Below are 27,629 nucleotides of genomic sequence, written 5' to 3' on the forward strand. Positions count from 1 at the left end.
GCTTTTTCCCTCTGCACAGGCTCACCACCTGTTTCACAGGCTCCACTATCTCTGCCACGGAGGTGAGGACAGAGCTCTCCGAGTTCCCCAGACACACGCAAATGGCTGGAAAGCATTCAACGTAGGGCTGAGTGCCTACAGAAGAGCCAAAGCCTGGTTGTGCCGGCAGAGCTGTGGCAGGCACTGCTGCTCCCACGGAGCACCGAGCGGGCTCGCTCCCAAGCTCCTTGTGAAGCACTGCGTTTGTGAGCAGCAGCAGGAAGGGCCATCTCGCCCAGGCTCCCGTGGGCGTTTCACACGGCCCCGTTTAAGCAGTCAAACCAATTTGCAAAGCGCAAGCTCCCAATGGCAGGTGATGAGTCATTACAGGGTTTCAGAATGCGTAAATGAGCTCACAGTGTGCTCGCTGTGCCACCGCCGGCTCGCCTGGTGCTCACCGGGCTGTGAGGCCACACAGGAGCCTCGGAAATCCCTGCCCGCCCCGCTGACGAAAAACACAGTTGCGTTTCTGCTGCGGCACGTGAAGAGTTAAATGGGTTTCTTCCCATGCTGGGTTTCACCAGGCACTTCTGTGCAGCTGTACAACCCAGCGCCGCTACATTTCACACCGCCCGTTGGCGAGCAAATAATAAGCAAGCATGTGATTTTTGGCCACGCTGGCTTTTCCAAGGTGATTAAATAATTTTCTAAATAGCTCTGAGAATGAAGCTGTCTGAAATCCCCGGGGCATTAAGAAATTAACTGCGTACGCACACACTGAAACAACGCAGTCGGGATTCAAATTTACCAAGCAGCAACATAACATAGTTAAGAGAGCAAACACCACTGACGAAAGCTGTTGCTGTCTGGACACACAGGAGGAGGCCTGCAGGATGCAGGTGGAGCAGCCCTTCCTGCTGCTATCTCTGGGACCTGGAGACCCCCACTGCCTGTCTGCAGGGCCAGGCGAGGCCAGAGCAGAGCCACCGGGCGCTGGGAGCCATCCCTCCCCATCAGCTCAAGGCAATGTGTGCTTCGTGTTCTGCTCCTTCTCTGCCCACAGAGTTCTTGCTCGTGGTGGTGCGTAGGTGTATGTGAGGGATTTATCCTTTCCCCACTGAATCACGGCAGCACAACATCTTTTCAACCCTTCTGTACAAGCAAAAAAGAGCCCTGCGTTATTTCTCCTCGGTTGCTAGCTGAAGGAGGCACCCAGCAGCCCCCCGACAATGGGCTGCACCCAGCTGGGTGCCAGCACGCACCGCCTCGCCCCACAGCCCCCCACGGAGGCAGGGACACCCCTGAGCAGACCTTCCTGCACCACGGCCGACCCTCAGCTTTGTGCACGCACCCAGTCCGAATTTCGAAAAGAAAACCAATTCTGCAGCTGTTGCTATGGGCAAAGCCATTGTCATCAGTGGCTGCTTTCCCTTCAGACCCTCGTATAAACTGCTTCTTTAGAAAAGGAAGCAAGGCCTTTAGCAATGACACGGTGAGCTTTTTGGCTGCGTGAGGAACAGGCACATCCTGAAGTGAAGCCCTGCTGTGTGAGAGCTGCTCAGCCTGACAGCTTCTAGCCACGGGCCAGAAGGTGCTGAGCTTCACGGACACCCAGCAAGATGCTGAATCCAGTGGGGCTGGCCCGAGCTGACACAGGATGCTCATCCCATGTATCCAGAGTTCTTGAGCTTCAGCCATCCATCTGCCCAGAACAAGTAAAATAATAATAATCTAAGTGTTTTTGTAGTGATGTTTATGTGCAGTCTGGCATATTACCAGTAACTGCCTTGAGGCACGTTCTGTCCCACAGTGGCACACTTCAGAAAATAGCGCATAGCTCATTGCTTCTTCCATGCCTTCTTCTAGCATAGGGCATCATACTCCAAGTGCAGAAAAAAAAAAAAAGGCAAATGTTGAACTAGTTGCTCAGATTTCCCACACTGAGTTCTTGCTTGGGTGAGGAGAAGGTATGAGGATTGAACCCACAGGCTGAGTGCTTCTCTGTGCTTCAGACTTGCACGCCTCCTCTGCAATTTGGATGGTTTGTTTCCTCCTTTCTCTTTGCACTTCTGCTCCCCGGTACGTTTCTCTTCCCTTTTTCTACCCCATTTCCCACACAATTTCTGCTCTCCAACTCTACTGCTTCATTCTATCAAGACGTGGGATGCTGTTTAGAAACTGAGCTGAACCAGGAGAGCACCACAACTGCTGGAGTCAGCCATAGGACTGGGCAGTGCCGTTTTGTCTCCTGACTTCCAAAAGACAGCCCGGTACTGCCTCTTATCATCTCCTCACAGCTCTGCTTCGGTCACATCTTCGAGCAAACATCAGGACATCAGTGAGCGAGGGAGCGGTGTAACACAGGCCTGCCAGGCTGCAGCCCCTTGCTGGATTTCATTTCTTCCTTTTTGCCTTGGCCCACCACACCTAGCAAGTCCACCCACCCATAGCAGCAGATTCAACCATAGGAGCAGGAAAAGCCTTCGGCCAGCAAGCTGCAGTTCAAAATACTCCCTCTTCTCCTATTCCAAGACAATTACCTCCCAGTAGAGAATACAATGGGGAAAAAAGAAATGAAAAAAAAAAAAAAAACAACCCTGGGGAAACAGAAGAGTTCTCACGGTGAATTTTATTTTGTAGCAACAATATAAACATGTGAATAAGAACAGGCATCATTTGCAGGGCTGGCCTCTGATCCAGAGTACCGTGAATCCAGCAACCTGCCCAAAGCAGATGCGGGTGAACCTTCCCCCTGACTCCATTGAATAGCCAAGTTGCAGTCCACCAAGACCTTTGTCATGGAAAGGCCAATGCTTGAATATCTGCTATTACCAAACTTATGTGCAATCATGGAATGTATTAAACCCCCCACCCTCCCCACATCCACTCTCAGGGTTTAAAAAACAAAAACAAAAAGGGTAGAGCTGCAAACCAGTAAAAAAATTGCTTCCAGCTTGCTGAGACTGAAATGGCCTGTTGGACTTCTAAACTGAAATATCGTTCTAGAGATAACCAAGGGGTTGTAACACAGAGTACTGTATTTACAACTCAAAAATATAACTGTTATGTACTTTAATTTATAGCAAATTTAATACATTAGTGTTTACAAAATAAGTTCTGGACTCAACTGAAAAAGCGTGCTGCTTAGCAAGTTCTTTCTCCTTCCTCTCACTCCAACTGAAAAGACCAGCAAGCTTAAGAGCTTCTTCTGTGATCCACGCACAACAACAGTTGAGATGTTGAAAAAAGAGCATTTCCTGAATGTCTCGAGGCTTGCTGCTCTATTACTCAAGCTGTATAGTTCAAACCTTAAGCTGTCCTTTAGCAAGTTCCATATATTCTTATGAAAACTACTCAGCTACTAACCAGTGCACTGGCTAACATTACAAGCCAAAGAATTATCCATACTACTAGCTCACACAACAGGAAAGAGGAAATATAACTACACATTCAATCTCTTATTTCTAACAGCAAAGCTGCAAACTCCATCACTTGAAGTAAGATACTTCAGGAAGTGAAACAGTACCAAACAGTTCAAGAAACAATTAAAAAAAAAAACCAAACATTTTAATAGTATAAAAAGTTGTTTACCGGTGTTTCTACTATAAAGCTTTGTTCCACAAATCAAAAGTGATAAAATAATTAGGTATGTTTACAGTGATAAGAGACTGCAGTGTAGACATTTCAGCTCACATTTCGCTGAGCACTTGGGTACGATGGACTGTGACTGAATTAATACACAGCTACGACACAGAGCAAACTGCAGACATGAAATACACACCTGAACGTGGAAATCTACCCACTGCACGGTAACTTATGTCCTTTAACCTTCCTTCACTCCTCCAGAAAACGCTGTAGGAAAAAACTGCATTCAGAAACTAAGGCATGTAACTATTCTGACTGCAGGAAAGCAATCCTTAACGCGGGAGGTGCACAGGGGAAAGATGGATGCACACAAACGCAGCATGGGAAATTCCAACGCTTTAAGCCCATTATTTTTCCTTAGATAAAATGACATCTGCAAAAGTGAAAATGTACAAAAAATAAAAACTGTCAAATAAATAAAGAATACGGATGTTAATCAAACACATACATAAAGAAACGTATTGGCATACTGTATGCAGTATACGGTATATTCATAGAATCACGTGGGCTGGACAGCACTTGATAAGGAGTCACATTCTGAAGATGTAATCCCTCATCTTTCTCCTCCTCCAAAAAATCTTATGGTTTCTGGATATCAGGTGCAACTTCAGTAACTGTACTGAAATTGATTGATAAACTGAAGGTATATCCAACGGTTACATTTTCACATCAAATTGGGAACCACTAATATGGACTCTTCCATATTTCAATTGGCATTTTCTACACTCCTGACCTGTAGATAGGTAGTCTACTGTAAATGCATTATACAAAGGCTGCTGAAACCAGTAAAAGTGATGTAACAATAGTAAGTGTCAAGAACATCTGCTATGATACAGAACTGGGCTCTAGGTCTACCAGATGCTATACCCACATAACATTTTAAACCAGAAGATATTTTTTCCATCTCCCTTTTTTCCTACAAACAGTGTTGCAAACTTGCTGCTTACTGTGTCACGATGTTCACATTCCTACTTCTCCAAGGATCTGTAATTCTAATGTTTAACAATCAGGTCTATGCTAGGTACACTTAAAGTAGACACTGAAATTTCAAGTAAAATGAACTGTAGCCACATCTACTAGACTCTATACACGTCCCAACATCTAGATTTACTTTGATAAGTTATACAAATACATAATACATTCTTAAATAATGTAGACCCACAATATTAATTTGTGAATCTTTCCACGTTATAAAACCACTTTAACAGGAATGTTTATCCACCTGTATTACTGTTTAGTTTGCAGTGTCTTTTGCTTTTCTGTTTCCACAGATTACTGGACCAGTTCTTATGCTTTGGCTATTGAAATCTCTTATTTGAATGAGGCAACACTGGTTATTAAGGCTGTTTTTTCTTCTCTCGTGAAGTTTCATTCCTTATTATGACACTGGTTTCCAGAACAGGATGACTATCTTGTGTCCTCAGGTTCTGTTTTGATGACCTTCCTTTCTATGTTATTAAAAGCTGAGTGAGGAAAATCCTTTAGGATACCAAGGCCTTCTGTGTTTAAAGAAAAGAAAGAAAAAGAGATGTTAAAAACACTGCTTGGAAACAAGTATATTCTGTTCTTCAAGAAAAAAAAAAAAAACAGTCCACAAACTGTATGTAAGTTGAATAAATGAATAAATTCTTGCCCTTCCTACTGGGCTTTAACCTAGCTGGGTTATAACCTCATTTACATTGCAGTGATGACAAAGTCATCCCCACAGATCTAATTCCATTCTCTCTAGGAGCAGGACTTAGTGGAGATGTACGCTACACCAGAAATTTGAAAGGCAAATTTCACCTGGTGATTGAGACAGTCGAATTGCAAAAATAAATAAATAAATAAAAAGAACTGAGCTTTCAGCACACCAAAATGAGATATGCAAGATTCTTCTTCTCTTTCAATAACCTCTTTCCCACTGTACTTGCCAAACTTAGATGGGATTTTATTATTGTTCCTAAAGCTGTAAGAATCTCAAGAATCCCTGGCTTTATCTTAGGAGCCAACTGTGAAACTGAAACCACCCATGCACGAAGGATTCTTGCTGTCTTGTGTGAAACTTAAGAGTTTCTCCCACAGCCAAAGGGAAACAACAAGATAAACTTGAGTAGAAGTCATTGAATGGGACACACTTCAAAGCACACGCTGAACAACACAGAGTACAGAAAGAGCGTCAGGTCAGAAAGTCTTCTTATGAAAACTACATTTACAGTTTGATTTCTTTATACAGACTGAAGCCATATTACAATCAATGAGAGATTGCAAGCTAAGTATTTAACAGCAGAACTTTGGGTCAATACCTCTCTGAGGACAGACACATGCCAGAACTTGTTTATCTTAATCCAGCAACTGCACCTTCTAAGTTTATCCCAAATAATAGGAAATCTGTTTCTAGATTAAGTAGTAACACCACTCCCAAAGCTCTGTCTGAAGCCTTGGTTAAAAGGTTACATGCAAGGAGTTGCACACTGAGCTGCCTTCTTCATTCAAGAGACAGCTCGCATTGAGTGGTTAATCAAAGGTTCTCTAAGAAATAGTGGTTAATTTACAAGGGACAGCACTAACCTGAGGACTGGGACTTTGCCTCACCACCAGGGTAAAGCCGGATCAATTCACTGCACAGAGGTTTTCCAACGTGCTGCTCTCCATCAAGTGAAATGTGCTGCAACTGTCTACTGGGAAGATTCGACATCCGGAGATTCAGCGGTCTTTCACCTGGAAGCAGTTCACAGTGACATATGGATGCATTAAAAAGAAAGCAGTAATAAAAAACAAAAATCAAAAGAGACTAATTTTGTCAGGAATCCTAAATTTTGGCTGTTGGGAAGCTTTCTAACAGAATAACTGTTATGTGAATATGCTGGTATGTAGACTACTCCACAGGCAGTGGATACTTCTATATCCATGCAATTCTCTCTTATTCTGCCCCAAAAGCCCACTGAGATCCCATAAATTCCCAGTGCCACTGTGCAATGAATAAATGGTAAAAAGCAACGCACAACATCAAGAAGAGCTGGTTGCACACACCAACACTTTCTGTATACTTGTATACCGCGCTGCTTGACCGACATACACAAATGGAAATAGATGTTCTAATGCTTACTTGCTTTCATTCCCTTAGTTTCTCCCTCTACTGCTTCTCTTTTTTGTTAAAAATCTAGCTTTTTAAAAAAACAAACAAATAAAAAATCATCTGCTTGCATTTCTTGTCCATGCTTAACATTTTCTCCCATTTCACAACACCCAAACAGAAATCTAAACAGAAACCAGTCAAACAAACTAAACATTCCTAAGATTAATGCAAGCTGGCAAATAGCCAGTTGGTAAATCAAATAGATCACCACGAAACTATAAGCTTTTTGAAGAACAAGCTACTACAAACATTATAAGAATCTGCTTGCTTCTAAGGAATTTACATAGTAATTTACATAGCCAGCTACTCAAGTTTTGTTCTTAGACTGCACAGATAGGTTAAAAAAACTGGGGAGGGGAGGGGGAAATGGGTAGCACCAACTCCATTATCAGCTTTACCTTCAATTTCCACAAAGGAAGAGAACAAATGAACAGCCCGAACACGCTGCTCTATTTTCAAAGCTTAGGATAAAACTAGAGACAAGCAGTGCCCTCACTAACAGTAATTCTCCCTACCTTCTTCCCTCCCTGAACGTTACCTGTAGGGAAAGCAGTTTGCCCAGCTGCATGACAGTAACAGAGCAGAATCTGGCTGTACACCTGATTGTGTTATTTAGACTGTAAGCACCTTAGGGCAGAGATCTTGTCTTGTCCATTCAGTGCTCAGTGTTCTGTTTGTGCTATACTAGGTAAATAACACCACTGACAAAGATTGCGTAAGTTCAGATGCATTTGCTGACAGCGACACCGTGCCTGGAAGCTACTATACCTTGTCCATCAACATTATCTAATGACATGCCATTGGGGCTGTGCTCTTCTGAGTTCTGCCTGTAACACCCTGTGGAAAGACGTCTCTCTAATCCGGCCTGGTTGCAGAGAAACTCCATCTGTTTTGCCATCACCTTTTCAGACTGCAAATAAAGCATACATACATCTTTTGAGTCAAAACATGGAAAAAACAATATCAGATGATAAGACTAGCAGCCTAGATGTAGATTTTTATTGACTCATATGTACAGATGTGTGCTTTACAGTTTCTTCAAGTCTATCAAGTAAACAAAGTATTTTTGCACCCATAAAAATTTTCATACTGTACAACTGAGTCACTCAGGAATGCTTCAAATCCGAGTTGCAGTAGTTCATCCATGCAAAAATGCAATGCTAAATTCTGTTCTTAGAAAACACATTGAAAACTGCGCTTTAGGGCTGTGAGTTACGTGAAGAGAATCTCAAGAGAAGTGAAAAATAATGTCTTAGCTCTGCTCAAATACATGTATTCACAAAGTATTCCAAGAGCGATGGCAACATCTGCTAAAAACTTATGCCAAGATTTCACCAGACATCTTGGAATCTTTATTTTAGGAAACAGCACTATACAAGCATAAAAATCTGCCATTCTGAAAGTGTAGGATGACAGTATGTTTGTGGGGGATAAAGGTGCGAAATGTCTGTCTAGAAGAAGAACAAGACCTATACACCTCTCGAGAGTGAAATTAAACAATGCAGCGCAACGTGGGAGGAAATGGCGTCTGAATGTTTGTCATTGAATCCAACGCCAAGAAAATTCTAGCTTCCAATTTAATCCTGTTCTTAAGAATGTAAATAAGCATTTTGCAGGGAAAAAAAAAAAAGAAAAAATCACAAGTCAATAATGTTTGTTTAGAAGAGTCATCATGAACATGAGAACACTAAGCATATCAAATTAACCCCAAGGATCAACAGTAGAAATTTCATTTCTATTCCAGGTTAACCTCTCCTACTGTTTCAACTCGTACAGATGCCGACTAAAATAAAGTGATGTCATCTTTCAGAGTGCCCAGCTTTTCCTGGTAGATGACCAAAGTCGTGCCTTCCCACAGCAATTTGCTTCTTCTGCCTAGTTCAGCACTTAGATGTGGTGACAACCTAACTTACCAGAAAAAGCAGAGCTTCTCCAGCATAGCCATGGCCCTGACAGGAGGGTAACAACACAAGTGATAACTTACTCTGCTTAGAGGTCATCAGGTTCTGCAGAAGAACGCTGACAGCTCAAGCTTGGTCTTGGGAAGTAGGTTAAAAAAGAAACGATGTTCAAATGGTTTACTTCCAGCTGTGCTTTAGTTTTGCTACTCTGTCAGTCCTGTTACTACTTTCAAACTGAAAGCTATTTTTAAGAGTACAATATTTGACTTCTGTAATCTTTGTTTAATTGAGATAGAAAGAACAGAACTGCAATAACTGTTGTGATCACCACAGAATATCACAGAAGCTGAAGGTCCTTCTGAGCTTAAAACAAATCTCAATTCCACTGTTGCGCAGCAGTGACCAGTGACCAAAAGCACATAAAACCAAGCCTGTTTAATCATTATGTGACATCAGAAATGCAGCACCGTTGCTTTTTAATGCAGAAAAATGAACAGAATTTTCATGATTGGACACTGCTTTGCAATAGAAGAATGCAGGAGCCAGGGCAACATATCTAGTCTCAGAAAACAGAAACGTTGATCCCAAACAAACTCTTACATGAAAATTCCATGATTACATTTGCCTTCAAGGCTGGGATACACTACAGAAAAGACAAAGAACTGGAAACCTGTCTTCATCTATTAATTGCCTTCTGAAACATGAAAATGCTGGACTCGTACCAAGCTCGATGTTATTGAGAAAGGCAATGTATTCTTTTAGATCCAGAGATTCTCTATTTCCTAATTCTAGTGGACTTTCCTCTTAAAAAGAAATGTCAGAACCAAGGACTCCAAGATCTCCTACTCTATTTATTCTCTAAATTCAACAAGTTTCCATTTATAGCTAATAATTGAAGTACACAGCAAAAACTGTACCAATAGTACCCTATTTGTTCCAGCAGGCCCTCTCATATCCTCAAGCCCTCTAAGCTACATTTTGCCTTTTCAGAGCAAACAAGGTTAAAAGGTGGAACACTGTCAGAAGAGTCTCAGAAGCTAATTACAAATTAAGAGTGACACAGTCACAGACACGCTAGGTAGCCTTTGAAAATTGAAGCTAATTCCTTTAGTCATCGAACCAATACATCAAAATCAATGCACAGAGACTTGGCCTACATCATTCACGGTGTAGTGCAGTTGGTTTACCTGGGAATTAAGAGCTGCCGAATCCTCACTCTTTCCCTTAGCCAAAGCAAGTGGCATTTTGTCTGGCTGATAAAGCGTTTGGACTGCGTCCTGGAAGTCAGGGTAACCATCCTATTGAGCATAAGAAGAAACCAAACACCAAGAGAAAGACATGATTAATTTGTTCCGCACCCCAACTCTCTGCATATTCAAAAGAACACCGCAACCCAATGCAAACTGATCACTCTGGAGTTCAGATGCCTGTGCTAACCACAACATTTAAGTTTGTGTCTAAAATGCACAGTCTCTCTACAGTACCCACTATACATCTAACGTCCCACATGCAGACAATCATATTTCTCACAGTTTCAGGTGAATTCAGACCATTGTTGTCACTGACATAAACTAGCTTTGCCAGGTAGATTCAGGCTCGTCATTTCTGTTGCTCTTTACATACAGCAGCTTTGGAGATTAAGAAATCAAATATACATGTAAGTCAAAGATCAAGGCACAGCAGATGGCTATACTAAACCTTGAGAAACTGAGTGAAACCTCCTAAAACTCAACGTACTGCACACAGAAACCATACTAGTGTAACCAAATGAAACACACTGCAAAGATTTTAGGTACTCTGGGAAACCAGGATTCAAGAATTCTTTCAGCCTGAAATGGTTATGACATGCAAATCTCTCTTGCAGCTTGCATATGTACAAATAAAGCAAATAAAGTTTGTGTGAAAGCCTGCCAGACTTCATTACAATACATAAATAATCTGAGCAATGGTTCAAGATGAAAAACTTATCCTGCTTGGCACTGAAGATCATGTAAAGCAGAGGAACATCCATAAACATCTACAAAGGCAGAGTATAGGTGACTGCTAAGATCTGAAAAAATACTAGAGAACTTAAAATAGACTCAAACGTGAAAACAGTCACATTTGTAACTGAGTATTCAAGTACCAAAAGCATTACAATTATCGTAACTTTCATTTTGGCTTTTGGAGGCAAGTGTATGCAAACAAAAACATTTTTGACAATAGCCAAACAAATAAATTGCCATCCAAGAAAGCTTAACTGAGGCCTTCCAGAAAAATCACAGGAAAGACTACAAGGTCTGTGCAAACTGGGGGCTGCACACCGACCTGAACAGCTGTGGCCAAAACCCTGAGTGCAGCATAATGCCAATAAATTATTCCTTATGCTTCAGGAGAAAAAAAAATAACGTGTGAATCATTGCATAAGGCTTTTATCCACCCAACATATTCCCTTGGGGAAAAATAAACACGATAAGTATGTAAAATTTCATAACCAGGTAAACTGCCACAAAGCCTCATCCTCTAGAAACAAAGACTTCGCAGTGCATTTCCATGAGCGCTGACCATTTTCATACAGTTAGACCTGAATTTGTTTGGGAAAAATCACTGTGTGTAGGAAGATGAAAAGCAAATACACAAAAACGTATCGCCGAGGATCCTATTTTAGTAACCAATCAGGAACACGGCTCTTTACAACGTATGTGTGATCACAAGCAATATAATAGCAAAGGCTGTTTCCTACAAGCAGGCCTCCCCGCATGCTGCTGTGACCGTCACCCATCACTCCGCCTATGAGTCTTTGATGGCAGTGTAAGAGTGGAGCAGCACCATGGAGGCCTTCCCTGCTGCTGGCTGCTCCCACTCGCAGTGCGGTGAGGCCAAGACCTGCTTTGCACCACGTCTGCCTCGCCGTTCCTTTCCCTCCTCACGCAAGAGGAGCCTGCTTCGTGCAGCACAGCATTTCTGTTCTGCTGCGCCGCTGCTCAGTTGTTTTTCAAGAGGCTTCTTGCAGCAGATGTTCCCAGTCCCACATGTGCTTTTTGCTCCCTCTAATGACATTTTTCCTATGCAAACAGTAGACTCTACTGCTTCTGCCATTTTCGAGAAAAACAGCGAAATCCCACACTTACACTGATTTGCTTTTCAACTGTCTCAGCAACGACGGAGGTGGGCCTTTTCTCTCTCTCCCTCTCCCTTCATCCATACTGGCACCAGGGGAAGACATTTCCTCACAGCCTCCACTTCTCCCTTCCTTCCTGCGTCCCCCACAGAGCACAGTGAAATCAGCTTTTGCAAGCCTTCCCAACCCCTCTCCTTCAGCTGAACGGAAACGCTGGCACAGAACAGTTCCTTTCTGCCACGAGCCCAGGGACAAAAAGGCCACGTTTGGTTCTGTTTCTCTCCTCTCTTAGCTGTCGGCGGTGTATGTGAGAGCAGAACCCCATCAATGCCAACAAAGAGCGGCACGATGCTGAGCAGCCCCTCCCTCTGAGCCCACTGCGTGACACACCTGTGACTTATTCTGCCTTCTAAGTGCTGCCCCAACAGCTCATCACTTTGAGTGCTGTTGGTACTGAGTCACAGATGACAAAACAAGGGGTGCCCCTGCCCCACAACACCTATGTGGAAGACATACAAGAGGTAGCGCCGCTTCCACCCCCAGGAATCTATTCTGCCTTCTCTCCAGAGCAGACTTAGGAAACGCAACTCCTTTTTATTTTTCTCTTGTAATAAAAACTGGTTCCAAAGCCCAATTCATTCCACTCCTTTTTTCACTCCCTCTGCACCTTTAGTCTCTCATTTGCCTGGAATTTTTCCCCCCCCTTCTCCTCTGTATACTTCACTCCCACAGCTTGCCCACCCACTCTGTGAATAAGAGGGGGAGAGCACACAGGGGAAGAGAAAGGCTTTTACAGGTAATTTGATGTAATTCACGGCATATTGTTTCTTTGTAATGCTTATGTGAGTTTCATATTCATAAAGAGGATAAATGTACATTGGCGGCTGTAACCCAGCAATGTTTAAGCTTGCACACACAGTTCTGCTGGCACAAGTGTGACCTTCAGAGGTTTTTTGTTGTTGTTGTTTTTTGGGTTTTTTTTGCATGTTATTATATTTCAGGAAACTAACTCATCTTCACTAAGTGATCTATCACAGTATGGAAAAAAGGGCGTGCATTCAGGCTGGTATTTTAGATTACGCTTTCCAGAGGCAGTAGTGACTAACGGGCAACGGAATGGTGAATCAGAATCCAGAGGGCAGCCTTAAAACAGAAGCACAGAATGACCTTCACAAAAAAAAGGAAAAGAAAGAGAAGCCAGAGCTAGCGGTAACAAGTCACCTACATTCTGTTCCACTGCACCCAAATATTAGCATGACAGCTAGCTAACTGAGCCACAATCCTATTACACCTTCAGAAACAGGATGAAGATTATTTATCCAGAAAGGAAGAAACAGATTCACAGCACTTACTGCCACTCTCATTTTACTGAAAATGTTATGATCTCTTTTCCAAAATGTAACCCCTAAGAGCCCAAGGTATCAGATCATTCAGATCTGATCAGGAGGAGTGACCTCCTGAGTAATATTGCCTCTTTCCTCCCCCCAGCACCTTTAAAAAAAACTACCTAGTTTGCAATGTACCTGAGAATCGTAACAAACCACAGTAACAACTGACTTTAGGGAGCTAAGAAGACTCCCATTGTACAGAAAGAGGCATTTATGTTGATAACGACAGCTGGCATTTCATAGTTAATAATGCTATCTTGTTATATGAAAGTTAATTTCATTTAGCTTAATTTTCTATTTCTTATTTTGGAGACAGTCTTATTTCTAAAGCAGTGATTTGCACAACTAAAACACAAAATTTGCATATGCATTTTAAAATATGACTGTCAATTTTAGATAAAAACAAAACCAAGTAAACATCCATTCTCAGAATTACTGAACTAAATAGTGCCTTGAGAAAGCAGAGCTTCCAGACCCATCATTCAAAAACTAAGAGAATGCAGATTCCCTAGGGTTGTCCTAGTCCTTGTTCTTCCCAGGTTTTTCACTGCTTTTTGATTTTACTTTTTCTTTCAATGAAGATCCTACAGAAAAAAAGCACCTCCCTTAGCGTGTCAACTTCACTTACTTGCTCATCATCAATTATCACTGAATGAAGGAAAAGCTTTCTAATGCTGAAATCTAATCGTCTGTGAAATACTATTTCAAGCAAAGGAGGAGCAGCTCCCCACCAGCTCTTATCAATTAAGGCTAGGCTGGACAAAAGGGAAGGGAGAACCAAACAACCATTTTGCAACGAATCAGTCAAGGCTGGCAATAGAGTGAAGGCACATAAAATCATTTAATAAAGCTTCTACCAGCTCTTTCCTATAGACTGAAGAGCAGGCAGAGGTCAGTACCCACCTCAACACATCTAAATGGTGTTACAGAATTATTATGAAAGCTACAAGTAAATTCTCAATGTGCATGTGTGCTTGGCTTTCTATAAACTCAAACAACAACTGTACGCAGACTGGTGGAACTGAAACAGCAGTGACAAAAGAACACACCTCTGTACCTATTCAGAACTGCCTTTTCAAAGCTAAGTGCTCCCACTGGGGTTTGCTGCACAGGAAAAGTCCTCGTACAGGTAACAAAGCTGAAAAAATGAGAGCCTTGTGTTTGGTGCATCATTTACCACAGATTGTGTTACACGTTCCAGAATGCTATAAAGCTTCCCTCTGCAGTTAAAGAATATCACATATCTGCATGACATACAATTCTAGCTCAGCCCCAGCTTACATTCTAATGTGTGTTTGTATTTGCACCTCTTGGAGCAGGCAGCACAGTAAAAATCCCCACAGCACCACCAACGAATTAGAGTAATAATTAAACAGCAACTTGTTCAAAAAATGAGAAAGGAAGATCTGCTACTCTTACAAGTTACACAGGTACACATATTTACCATGATGTATTTATTTGTTTGAGTAAGTGACTTTTTAAAAGCCCTCAGATTTACTTCCCAGCAGTGGCAACTTGACAAAAAGCAGAACACTCATTTCCCTAAGCAAAACCTTGTGCAACTGTATTTATCAGCCAGGTGTACACGTGCTTTAGGCCCAAAACAAATTGCAAAATCCAGTAAATTAACACTACAAGCAGAACCATGTATGTTGACATACACAGCTTTTAGCCAGCTTTTGACTCTTCAATAGCATCTCTCCTTTAGCTTATAGCACAGTCAGAGCTCACTAACGTTCCCCCATCAATCTGTACCCAGAACTCTGCATTCTGGACAAAATCAGAAGTTGACTCAAGCAACTTCTTTTTTAAAAAAAAAAACCTAACTAAAGAAGAGAAAAAACCAAAACCACTAAAAAACCCATCCCACCTAACACCAACATCAAAGCAAGAAGCTTTATGGGAAAACATTTCCTAGAGCACTTGAGTTTGTCCCACCACAGGAGACCATTCAGTCCCATTCCTCCTCCTTCTACACATCTTGAGCGCAAAACACTGAGAGCACCTTTACCATAAAGCAAATCCTGCTCTTTACCTCTGCTCCTACAGATTTCTCCAACAAACATGTACATTTTCAGAGATTCCAGCAGAGGTTCTCACCCTTTCTCTTAGACTCATCAACTGTGTGTGCCAAATATTTTTCTGACAAAACTCCTTCAACAGATCCCTTCAAAATACAAATACATTTTAGCACATGTGGATTGAAATATAGGAGTCACAATACTGTACCTCTATCTTGATTCTCTTTGGTGACAGTTCATCCCTTTCTCCACATTTAGATCTAGAAAAGAAGACGTTCGTTATTAGTAAACAGAAGATTAACCCTGATCACCAGAGATAATAAACAGTCAAGGGAAAAAAAAAAAGTAAGGCAAGGAGAAGTCAGATGCACAGAAAAGCATCCAATTCACTTGGACTCGGCATTAAAAGCCACTTGAGCACAGAGGAGAAGTATACAAGTGCCTTGTGTTGTTTTCAGAAGTGTCAAAAGACTCATGTGCTCTTATTCTGAACAGAAAGGAAATCTGCCTGAGCACAGAGAATCACAGAAACGCCTTTTACTTCGACTACCAAGAATGGATTTGTATTTACATATAATCAGCATGGAAGGAAGGAGAAAAAAAAAACAAACACAAAAAGCCCCCAGAAGTGTTATGAAAATGTATGTGGAAAGGATATTGCAATAAAGGTCAGAGTTGAAATGTAAAAGCAATGCATAGAAAGTATCTGGAAGTAATAAATACAAAAGAAAGTTCATTTTTAATTGTAATCAGAAGCTATTAAGCCTTTGCTATTATTCCATAGCAGTTCACCTAACAGAACATTAACAACTGAAATTAGGACTCTGCTTCAGTTTTTTTCAACCAAGTTCACAAGACACTCCCTACGATCTTATCTTTCTCATTCCCTGGAAACCAGCAAACTCAGTCTGCAAACAACCACCACCACCACCACCAAACCCCAAAAAATGCACCACATTAGGAAGCTTTTGGCAACTCTGCCTATTTACATTAACCCTGAAATACTCAAATATGCCTCCAATACATGAAACGCTACCCTCTCAGATGCCTTTGCACCTGCACTATCACTGCCAAACCTGTACACCAGAGAACAAATAATAAGGTGATTCAAGACAGCTAAATCTGAGCAGTTCGAAAGCTTCAAGACTTAGATAGCACTTTCCTACCTTACTTGGAAGAGCACTTTGCTAGCTAGAGAGCAAGAAGAGCCTCCTGTGCTTCAGAAGAAATGCTGTGAAACTGATTAAGCGAAGGTCTTTAGAGTTAATTAAAGCCTTACTTGGTGGTCCTGTAAGTATACTTGTACGTAACTTCTCGAGAGATTTGCCGAGCTAGTGCGAAGAGTTCATCTCTCCTGGTCAGCAGCGCGTTATCTTTCACACACAGCTGAGCAGCTGCTTCGTTAACTGTTAGCTGGAAATTAAAGACAAAAACAGATCTGTGATTCCAAATATTTTCACCCACTATCTTTGTACCCTCTTCTGAAATACTGAAAGATTTCAACGGCAAGCAAGATTACTTATAGCAGTAAACTAAACCTGCAGGGTTTCTTCCATTTATTTATATCCTTAACACACACAAGCTTCTGAGAAAAGATACAAAGTGCACTGAACGTTCTTTAAAGTAAAGCATTATTGAAATACCCTCGATGTGCTCTCTCTGTGCCTCAACCCAGCATTAATTAAATCTCTGTATAAGACAGGAGCACTGAGCATTCACTCTGGTTGGCTCCCAAAGCCTGGTTTACAGGGAGTACTATTTTTATAACCGCAATATGCCCCGGACTTGAAAAAAAATCTGACAGTGTGAGTACAGATGGCTTTCCCTGGTGAATACAGCATACATTCCGTAGAAGGTGATGGTTTAAGAAAGGATTAAACTTTTTTTTAGCGATGCTTCTCACCCCGGTGTTTGTGAAGACTATCTTCAGACATGAATCAAATCTAACTAGTTTCAAGGATGTTTTCCCAAGCCTGCTGGGACACATTTCTAGTGGCTCTGCTGCTGGCAATAGTTTGATAAAGAAAAAAAAAAAAAAGCCTTAAGGCTCAAAATGGTTTCATAACGTACTTCAAACGCCTATAGAAAGTGGTGGTACTGCCAGCAATTGTAACAGCTTAACATTGCCATCTGAAAAGCACACCTTCAACACTATGGACAAACAGCATAATTATTGATGTCATGAGAAAAACCAACACTGGGATGCAGGAAAAAAGATTGCTCCTACTCCTTCCACAGCAAACGGGCTGATGAGACATTATCACTTCTTCCTCAATTAAAGAACACAGCCAGCAATCGTCACGAAGCATAAGAGCAAGAGGACAGCATAACAATACTGCAGGTCCTTTTTGCAGAGGGCACACACATCTTTCATTTTCAAAAGGTAGCTGCTCTGCACAGGCTTGGCTTCTCACAGGTGAGCACAGCCTTAGACTGGCTGCTGCCATCAGCAATACATTCCGTGTTAGTCTCAGAGTAACATTACAGAGTAACAGAGAACATTAGAAGTCAGCTAGGTTATTTGAAGCACACTGAGATGGTCTTCACAGGACAAACTTGGCATCCCTGGTCCCTGGCCTGGCTGAGGTGGCAGCGCAGAGCAGCAGCAGCTCCACGTGCAGGCTGAAATGCTTGAGGGTGGGCACAAACACACAAGGGGCCCCTAATGCCAGGGATCCCAAAGCCAGGACGTGCTCTTTTACCTCACTATCTATCACACTGCTCCTGAATTAAATGGGAGCTCAGCAGCTCACCTGAACTGCTGCACCTTCATCCCTAAGGACGGAAGCTGTCACACGACACGAGGAGCACACCATCCTTAGGCAGAGCTCCCGATGTCAGCCAAAAGAGAAATTCTGTCTCATGCCACACTAGTTCTTCAGGGAGGATGGAAAAAACATGCATCAGCAGAGCTGAGACTCTCAGCAGCCAGCACCCAGTGAAACCTCACAAGGAACACAACTGCTCTTCTTGATATTTCGTAAGCATTTTTTCCTCTTCTTCAGCACAAAAGCCTCTGATCTGATTAAGATGTTTCCTGTGATACCTGAATGCTAAGCAGAGCACAAACACATCTTTAACAGGCCAGCTGGATACGTGACCTGAGCTTTCAGTCTCCGTGCAGACAAAAAATGCCCCACAGAGATAGATGCACAAGGGCAGGAAGCTGAAGTTCACTCTGTGCAACATCTCTAGGTTACTATGCTCCTACAGAACAACATGCTAAAACAACCAATTATTACCCATTTCAGAGGAACCGTTGCTATAATGGCTACCTTTTTCAGAAAGAACCCAGGAAAAATAATACAAAAATAAAAAGGTTAATACAGCACCTATGGCAAGAATTACCATCCAAAGCAGGTGCTAATTTCTGTCAGAGTGATAGCTATTACTTTGCACAGGATGAATAATATGACTAATGTTTACAACGTAATTCCAAGTATTTTTTATCCCTCAATAAAGGTTGCAAAGAGCTAGATCGGCTGAACATTTTGGGTACTTGAAGACAAATGCTGTTTATCCTAATACATAAGACAAATGTTTGTTTGTTGATTTTTCCTGGTTTCTCCTCTGAGGTCAGATCCAGACTACTGAATTGCATCATGGCTTCCTGCCCTTTCAGGAGGCTCAATCCTGCTGTGAGAAAGTACTGTATGCCTGAATAGCACGATTCTGTATGCTGGAAGCCTTGATGACAGAGCAGTATGTGACCGTACAAGCTCTACAGAGAAGGATGGGTACATTCCCATCCGATGGGGTTTATAGTCTTCCCCCCTGTCCCTCCCCTTCCCTCTACCCACTTAGAATCACATAATTAAATACTAAGCCGTACTGCTCTGGTGAGTCAACAAAAGAAAAAGGAAGACACTGAGTTAGACAGAATTTATTGCTTGTATTTCTTACTCCTGTTTCTCACACTATTAAACAGGATTTTTTCAGTTTTATAGGTACCCAGACAAGTACTGAAATACCAACATGCAAATTACAGATCTGACTCAAACATGCCAGAGTCACCGAGTGCAAGGCCGTGCCTCACACGCATCCTTCCTTCACTCCAACTTTAGACACGACTCGCTCTTCTGCCTGAAAAGCTGTGCAACACCGAGACAATGGGACGGATTAAGGAGAGCATGTTTATTAATTTTGGAGCCTCTTTGTTTCAAAGACTTTGCGTTAGATTAGATAAGTGCCTCACACAGACAATGCTACCAACAGCACATACTTCCAGAATAGCTCAGCAGTTCCAGTTTTCACTGGTCTCTAATGCCTGCTCAAGCCCCTTGGGATACCACAGTGTTCACACGGTAACAGAATGCTCTCAGTAACTTACCACCAAGTTTAAGGCAAGTCTGCATGCAACTCCACACTGCTTGAGGAGTCAGAAGTGCCCTGATCTTTACCTTAAGAAGCAATCCACTACTCAAGCTTTTTAAATTCACAGAGAAGTTTATTCAGCTGCTCACTGCCAGCTGCAAGGAGAAACTTTGAACCGCAAGGCAGAAGGACAGTCTTGGAATGTATTAACATGTGCAGAGACATCATATCCGGACAAGCAGAAACTTACCTCCCTGCTCGTTTAAGGTCCTTCCTTCTGAGCAGCTACATGCTTAAGCCATTGAAAATAAAAATCCACTGAAATTGAATTCACAAAAAGGCAAACTCTGGTTTACCAAACTGCAAACAACAAAGAGTCTGAGCAGTCATGTAGTATCTGTGCCTTTTGTGCTTTAACGCAGAAACGAGAGAAAACTGTTCGAGACAAAACTTTGTGATATCCAGCCTCTTTAAGCAAACAGTAAACCAGTTATGAGCAAATTCCTCTTGTTTGCATGTGTGCAGCTCCCATCAAGTTCAGTGAGGCCTCACATGCGTAAGTGAGGCATAAGTCAACCACATACTCCTTTGATCCCATGCCCTTAGTCATAATAGCGATAGAAATATTTCCTAAAGCCAAACCATGCTCTCATTCCAGCTTTAAACATGGTTTTACAATGATCTGTACAGCTGCACTAAGACACAGTCACAGGGCAGAGCAGTCCTCCTTTCTTCCAGTTCTTTGGCACCCTGCTCCTCCAAACAAGCACCCACTGTTCACACTGCCAACCTCGGAGAGCCACTCCTGAGCCCAGCACACCTAACACACACACACTGACCTCCCACCCTCCTGTGCCCACCTTGCTGTCTGAGGAGATGTCTGCCCAGATTTCTTTCAGACTAATTTCTTCAACTCTTATTCCAGAAAGAGATGGAAGAAGTGCATGGCTGCATGTGCTGTGCTGCAGGCCTTGACTGTACCCATTCTCACGTGAGGAGAAGCCCTCTCTCCCAGTCCTGACTGCAGCAACACACATGGGGCACCTCACAGTTAAGCTTCTCATATCCTGCCTTCACCTCATAAGCTACATGTTCTGTTACGGGAGACTTCTGCAAGGACAGGGAGAAAGGCTCCATTTACATTTGTTCTTGCATATTGGAACTCTATAAATCATATGCACAGATACTGTCACAAAGCAAACAAGTGAAAGGTGTGCAACTGAAACGTGTAGTGCAAACATGACTGACTAATGACAAGTTTCCATGAAGTGTCTCCCTGCTCTGCTGTTCAAGTCCTTGTAAAGTCACTGCTAGTAACGTGCACTGCCTTCTAAGTGAAAATACATAAGCAGGAACGTAAAGAAAAAGTTTGTTTTCTGTCCACATCCTCAAAAACACAAAGATAATCTTGTTTTACGGGTAGAACTATGGGTAACACACCTACCAAACTTCCTTTTGAAGTGAAAAAAGGCTGAAGTCAGTACAACTTTTTTGGCACTCCTGAAGCGTAAACACTGCCTTCCCTTTTGGGAGCTCAGTCTTACATGCCAAATTTTAAATCCAACCGAAATTTTGCAATCTCTGTTAACTGTAAAAATGCTGATGCAGCATTCATATCAACAGTTGTTCTGGCACTGCTTTGACTTAATGTTTGTTCTCCTCTTGTACTGTACTTTGGCATTAGGGAACTATTCCCAACACAGACACGCCTATCATGTTACAACATATGCAGCACGAGCCTCAAGAAAGCCAGAACCGAAGCAAAGGAGGCCTGCATGGACTGTTAAGGACAGGAAGGAACAGATACTAAGCAGGTATTGATGGAAAAATCTTCAGAGCACAGTCACCCATCATTACTGGAGACAGTAATGTTTCTCCTCACAACTCTCACTGTCTGCACTTTGCTTGGCTGGCCCAAGATCACTGTGCTCCCTGAAGAACATGCCATAGTTTGTATCATTAAGCTTCATCCTTGCCCAACACCACAAAAACACCCCACCAGGTTTAGGAACCTCATCTGCAGAACCCTTTTTACTTCATATGAGCTACAGAGAAGGGTCTAGAGCAGAGTCTAGCAACCAAGCCAGGTCATTCTGTTACCAGACACAAGTTGTCTTAGTTATTAGTCTTCTGAACAACCAGCTTATGCTCAAAGGCCCAAGGGAATATGAAGACAAGACTGGTTTAAAAAGTGCTGAGTGCCTAGAGTCCCAAGGAACATGCTCAGTGCAACACCAGCATGCTATTTCAGTGCTTAAAACCTCTGTCTGGAGGACTGTAGCAGTGACTGAGCATTCTGATGACATAAAGCTGAAATCAGCGGTGCACACACACAACTCACACACACACACACCCAGGAAAGGGTGTTTCTTTTTCACCCAAGACTTCTATTCCTGGGCAGAGCTGGAGACGTCTCTTGCAAGACATGCAACTCTCATTATCCAGTCAAGAGTGCCTGTAGAAAGTGTACTCTATAAACAGCACCTCACAAAGAGTGCAGAAATAGGGGAGGAAGCCCACTGTTGCTCAAGGGACTTTACCTCGTGGAGAGTAAGATGCTTGCCATCCTTTCTTTTTGAATCAAATCTGCCATATATTGCACTGTACTTCCTGATTTCCTCCTCTTTGTGAGGGTCCTCATCGCTCATCTCAAAGATGTGACCAATCATCTTTGCCAGTTTCTTATTTGTTTTCAGTAACTCCTTGACTTCATTCAAGTCACTTTTGGGCAAGGAGGGAACCATACGTTCCACGCATTCAGCAACTGACAGAGCAGCAGCAGCGTCCAGCGTCTCGCTGTTCTCCTTTGGTGAAGCAGGAGAGCCGAGGTCAGCCGGGGAAAGGCTATGCTCGCTCTCTGTCGTGTGGTGTCCTTGCCAGAGCCTCGGCTCGCTGCTGCTCTGTAGTGATAAGCTCCCCACCACATCAGATTTGCTCGCACCCACGCTCTGCACGCAAGTTGTGGCAGCGCATTTTGGAATCTTCAAGTGAGGCTCTCTGGTAGCGCTGTTCCGTTCGTAACTACTGCAGGATATCCCCAGCCACGCAGGAGACCCCTCTGGCAGTTTATAGATCGGAATGCTGCTGACTGGTAAGGAAGTGAGAGGCTGGTTAAAAAGACCAGGGTTTGTCACCCAGTCCCTCAGGGCCTTCTGCAACCGTCGCACGTGAAGCGGCTTGCTCGCCATGCCTACCAGAGCCATTATCTCCAAAAACTCCTCTTCGCCTGCTTCACAGAGCTGCTGGACGTCATCACCACCCTGCTGAATGAAGGCATCGAAGTAGAACAAGAGATTTGCTTTTTGCAGTATTCGATACAGCTGCAGTTCCCCAAGGGTTCTGGGTAGCGCTGACGCCATCACGGATGACAGAACCTGCAGCAAAAGCAGAGAGAAGATGAACATCAGAACGCCGACACTCAGATGCATTTCCCCCCGCATCCTTCCTTACGACTGTCAACTGAAAGGATAGGACTTTTTTTTTCCCTCTCTCATTACAAGAACACATATGGAAATGATAAAATTGGTGATAGTTCTCTTTTTTGTTGACCAGTTAACATCTTATCAAACAAGAGACTCGGCTGAAACATTTGTGAAAAAACAAATCAGTAGATAGTTGCAATGCACCTACAAAGAAGATGATTCAAACACAAAACCAGCTTGTTTTCAGCATTCCCACTTCATGTTTGTTCCCAAGAATGTCATTCAATATTGCTCACTGCTTCTACTCCGCTTTTTTTTTTTAATATCTTCAGATCAAAACGATCACAAAAGAATTACTGAGTACTTGATCCTCTGAAGAAAATAAAAACATCAGTTTTGATTCTCCTTAATTCTCAAATCTTCTTCCTCCATGACAATTTGGAGGACTGTAAGAGGAAAGCAGAAAAAGAAAGCAATGCTTCACAGAACCCCAGAGAATGAATGAAGCTGGATCTGTGAGAGATTGCTTCAGAAGCAAGCGTTTCTGCCGCTTCATATACACAGGATCTAATGCCTCTGCTCATCCTAATCACAGTAGCAACATCCACAGACGAAACAAGAACTCTGATGAATTTCAAGTCATGTTTTTAAACTGCATATGTTGGAATCCACCTGCCCGTTCCATCTGCTAACAGCAGTGGGTCATCAATAGCTACGAGATGAAATAGCGCTCGGCTATACAGCAATTGCACTCCAAAGGCTCCCACGAGACAAATAGCAGCAGTCGCCTGTCCTTGTTGCTGCAGGAAAGCCATTTGTACAGGTTTCAACTTGGGATAACGTAAAACCCACGTTATCCACAATAATCCCACAAATAAGAAACCCTTCAGAGAACTCTAAGATCTCACACTTTCACGGCAGCTTTCACAACTACAAGCAGATGATTTCCAGTATTAGTGTATCAAGCTAAACCACCAATCAATAAGACCCAAAGCATGCAATTTGCAGTTGGTTCTGAAGGTAACAGAACTACAACACGGAACTGGTCTGCAAGCATTACATCGTGCTTCGATAGAAAACACAGTAACACCCCCAAAATCTGCACTCAGAGAACACAATGGGGGGAAACCAGTTTAATGACACACACAAAAAAATATACCCTCAGCACAGGACTGGCAGAGGAATGAATATATCTTTACATATCTACTAGCAAGAATCAAAATTAGTAGGCCCACAAACTTCACAAAGATGTGTATGGCAGTGATAGGATACATATGAACTATCTCCCCAGGAAGAAAATAAAGGCCTGAAAAATAAAAGAGCTGCACATCTCGTCCTTTGAAGTTCTGCAAAGCAGAACTGACAGCAATAGCTGCTGCATGTGAGCAGTCACCCCAAGGGCCTGCTGCTGGGACCTACACCTACCAGGCTGTGTGCTTGGAAACTCAAGGCGCCACTGGAATGCCAAAGAGCTGCGTATTCTTAGACATAGAGCTGAACTGTAGAAAACCATTAATTGCAGGACAACAGTTAAGTAGTGTCTGCAGTCCTAGATGGGAGCAGCAATAAGGAAACGAGGCACACTGCTTAAGGAAATTCTTTAAGCAGCACATAATTCTGTACTTTAAAAACTGTCATTACTTCTCAGAAGTTCTCATAAAAACCCTCCAATTCCATGCAGACTTTGACAAGACAACACTAACGGCCTACAGATCAGCAGCACTTCAGCAAACCGCTCCTACCCTCCTGCTTCAAATGTTGTTGTCTTTTTCTTATCAATACCACAAATCAATTTGTTTATATAACTGCTACAAGAATACCCATTTTCTCTGAGAGACATTCATCTCTGCACCGAATCTACATACATCTACATAAATGGGCTTTGTGTGGAGAACCAAATTGAATTCTGAGAGGAAGGTGGCAGTGAAATTACACGCAGCCCAAGCGCTCCAGGCAAGGCATGGAGCTAATTTTTCCAACCCACGGGCTGGAAGAAGCAACCGTAGCCCATGAGCAGCCTTTACCTAGAGGCTCTAATCAACAAATCTCCTCACGACAGATAAAACTGGATTAATATGTACTATGGAGGCGTCAGCAGTGAGTCCACAGTTCAGACTGCGCCGAGGTTTGCATTTAAAGCAAGACTGAAATCCCCTTGTTTCATACTTTGAAGACCAATTCTGCTTTCCAAATTTAGTACAGTAACTCCTCAGAGGGCCACGCAAATTTTCCATGTAAGATCGCTCCTAATTTCCGCAGAGCAAACATTTTCAAACACTCCCCCTTTCGACCTCCCTTCTCCTCTCATCAAGCTGAGCTCCTCCAGTTGGACCACGCTCACGCCGACAACATCCTGAGCACTTGAGAGCTTTCCCAACAGGATGGCCCTGCTCCCTGCCAGCTGTGCTGCCTGCCCAGCCCTTCCCAGCCCACTCCCCAGCTTGGCTCTGTGCAGCCAGGGAGGCAGCGAGCTGGTCAACCTGGAAACGTGAGATGGGACAAACGGGAGAAGAAGTGACAACAAGGGTTTGCTGAGACAGCAGCGTGGCATTCCAAGAATCAGGAGCCCCTAACCCAAAGGACACAGTGCTGCTATCACTGCTTGTCTACTGGGCACCAGCCGCGGGGCACCCACTCATAGGGGTACCAGTGCTACCCATCTCTCATGAGATGTTTAAACAGCTTCTCTGAGGCAAAAAGGAGTGCTTCTCATCCTTGCTGCCATTTCTGAGAGCAGCAGGGACAGCACTTTTGGGACAAAGGGTAGGCACGAGGAAGGGTTATGCAATGGGCAGACAGTGAGAAGCAGACATCACAAATTGCGTATGCTCCTCAGCAGGGAGAGCACCTCAGGAGGCCCCGGGGCACCAGGGGCATTCCTATTCCTCCTCTTCCATGCCCACCCCACACGAGCTGCTTTGGGAGCAGCAACCCAAGAGGCTCCTCTGATGCCAACCCGAATGCCGTGCTGCTGTACAGCGAGCACACGAACCTGCTGAGCACATCCAGCTGCCAGCCCTCACAGCAAAGGGCCGCCACGCGAGGCGAGGGGCTGCAAGGATACGTGCTCATCCTTTACATTTTCCACGCACAGAACAACGAAGCCAGGAAATTCCCCGTGGCGGAAAAAGCAGTTTGGAGCACGGGTCGGGCTGCGCCCCGTGCCAGCCGTACAGGAACCAGGAAATCACGGCTCAGACCCGCGCTGCCCTCGCCCAGGCTGTGCTCCACGCCTCCTCCCTCGCCCCCACCGCCCCCACCCTATCGCTGACCGCAGCGCGGCCGTGGGAGCGGAGGGCAGCGCAGCAAACGGCGCACAGCGCGCCGCCGGCCCCATCCACAGCCCGACCCAACCGCCTCTTCGCGGGCACCGCCGCACGCCGACGGGACCCGAGCGTCACCGATTCAACAGGGAGAGGGGGAGACGCGCATTCCCGTATTCGGGGCGAAAGTCACCGTTTCATAATGCGTCTCCATCACTTGGGGCGTTCCGAAGTCTCTGAGGACGCGCCGGGTTCGGAGCTGAGCGCCGCGCTTTGCACATTCATCGCCTTTTGCAGCGTTTCCACAGGACTTTTAGCAGGAGAGGAAAATTACACGGAGCTGCGGCAGCAGCAGCGAGACTTTGCAAATTAAACAAGTCTCGTCTGGCTCCGAGATGTGCCAAAATACAGCCTCGCTGGCGGGCTCCCCGCTCGGGCACTGAGCTGCAACTCCGAACAAACCCGAAACACGCGGCGATCGCGTGAGGACACCGCACCGCACCGCGCACAGCGGCCCGGCCCCGCACCGCCTCGCTCACCGCCGCCGCTCCCGCACGCCGCCCGCACGGCGGCCCCGATGCCCCCAGCGGCAGCTCGGCGCCGCCCCCCCGTCCCGCTCCGCTCTCCCCCGGCTCAGCACTCCGCCCGGCCCGCCCCCGCCGGAGCGGGCGCCGCGGGGCCGCTTTCAGCCCGCGGTGCCGCCGCCCGGCCCGGCCCCGCACGTACCCCGCGGTAGGCCTCCGCCGCGGGCCGCCCGCGGCTCCCCTCGCCGCCGTCCCGGCGCCGCAGCCGCAGCCTCAGCCCCGCCGAAGTTCCTGCCAGCGCCCCCCCGGCCCGGGCTCCTCCTTTCCCATGGACGGGGCGGCTGGGCGAGCCCGTCCTCGCTGCTGCTGCTGCTGCTGCTGCTGCTGCCGCCGCCGGAGGGGGGCCGCGCGGCCGCCCCGCCGCCCAGCTCCGCGCTCGCTCGGAGACCGAGGGGAGGAAGGAGGCAGGGAGGGAAGGAAGGAGGGAGCGGCCTGCGCCGCCCGCGCCGTCACGTGGGGAGGTCCCGCGCGCGCTCCGCCGCCCCCTCGCCCACGCGCGGCCGCCGCGTGACGCAGAGCCCGGCGGGGGCCGCCGCCGCGCGGGGGCGGGAGCGGCAGAGAGAGCGGGGCGCGGGGCGGGGAGAGCGGCGCCGCCCGCCGGACCCCGCGCTTCGTCGGGCGTAAAAGTTTCCCGAAGAGGGAGCCCGCGGGGAGCGGAGACGCCCCGCCCCGCCCCGGGCGCTCCGCGGTTCCCATGAGAAAGCCGAGCCGCGCGCTGCCCTGCGAGACCGCAAAAATGCGCGCGGCGCTGCCTCCTCCCTCCCGCTCCGACGGGTTTTGTGCGCGCCTCGAGGCGCTGCGGCCGCGGGGATTAAAGCCGTCAAATATTACGGCTATCGCTCTTCTGTAGGGCGTCCGTCCTCGACGCGCCGTTTGCGCAGCCGCCCACCGCGC

The 27,629-nt window shown here is 44.9% G+C and overlaps 1 protein-coding gene across 2 annotated transcripts; it reads right to left on the minus strand.

Annotated features, from left to right (window-relative positions):
- Positions 1 to 2,590: 2,590 nt before the first annotated feature.
- NAB1 (NGFI-A binding protein 1) lies at positions 2,591 to 27,176 on the minus strand. 2 transcript variants are annotated; one of them, XM_031604432.2, is made up of 8 exons: positions 26,878 to 27,176; positions 22,007 to 22,840; positions 16,432 to 16,565; positions 15,361 to 15,412; positions 9,831 to 9,941; positions 7,511 to 7,652; positions 6,175 to 6,324; positions 2,591 to 5,123 (listed from the first exon to the last, which is right to left on the minus strand). In XM_031604432.2, exons 2-8 carry the CDS (start codon positions 22,823 to 22,825, stop codon positions 5,032 to 5,034), a joined length of 1,500 nt encoding a protein of 499 aa, XP_031460292.1. In that variant the 5' UTR covers positions 22,826 to 22,840; positions 26,878 to 27,176; the 3' UTR covers positions 2,591 to 5,031. The 2 variants fall into 2 exon arrangements, with proteins under 2 accessions (XP_031460292.1, XP_090000437.1); XM_090144311.1 differs by lacking the exon at positions 26,878 to 27,176 and adding an exon at positions 26,345 to 26,703.
- Positions 27,177 to 27,629: the final 453 nt, after the last annotated feature.

The sequence above is a fragment of the Phasianus colchicus genome, chromosome 7 (assembly GCF_987193195.1).
Source record: "Phasianus colchicus chromosome 7, bPhaCol1.hap1.1, whole genome shotgun sequence".
NCBI classification, from domain to species: Eukaryota; Metazoa; Chordata; class Aves; order Galliformes; family Phasianidae; genus Phasianus; species Phasianus colchicus.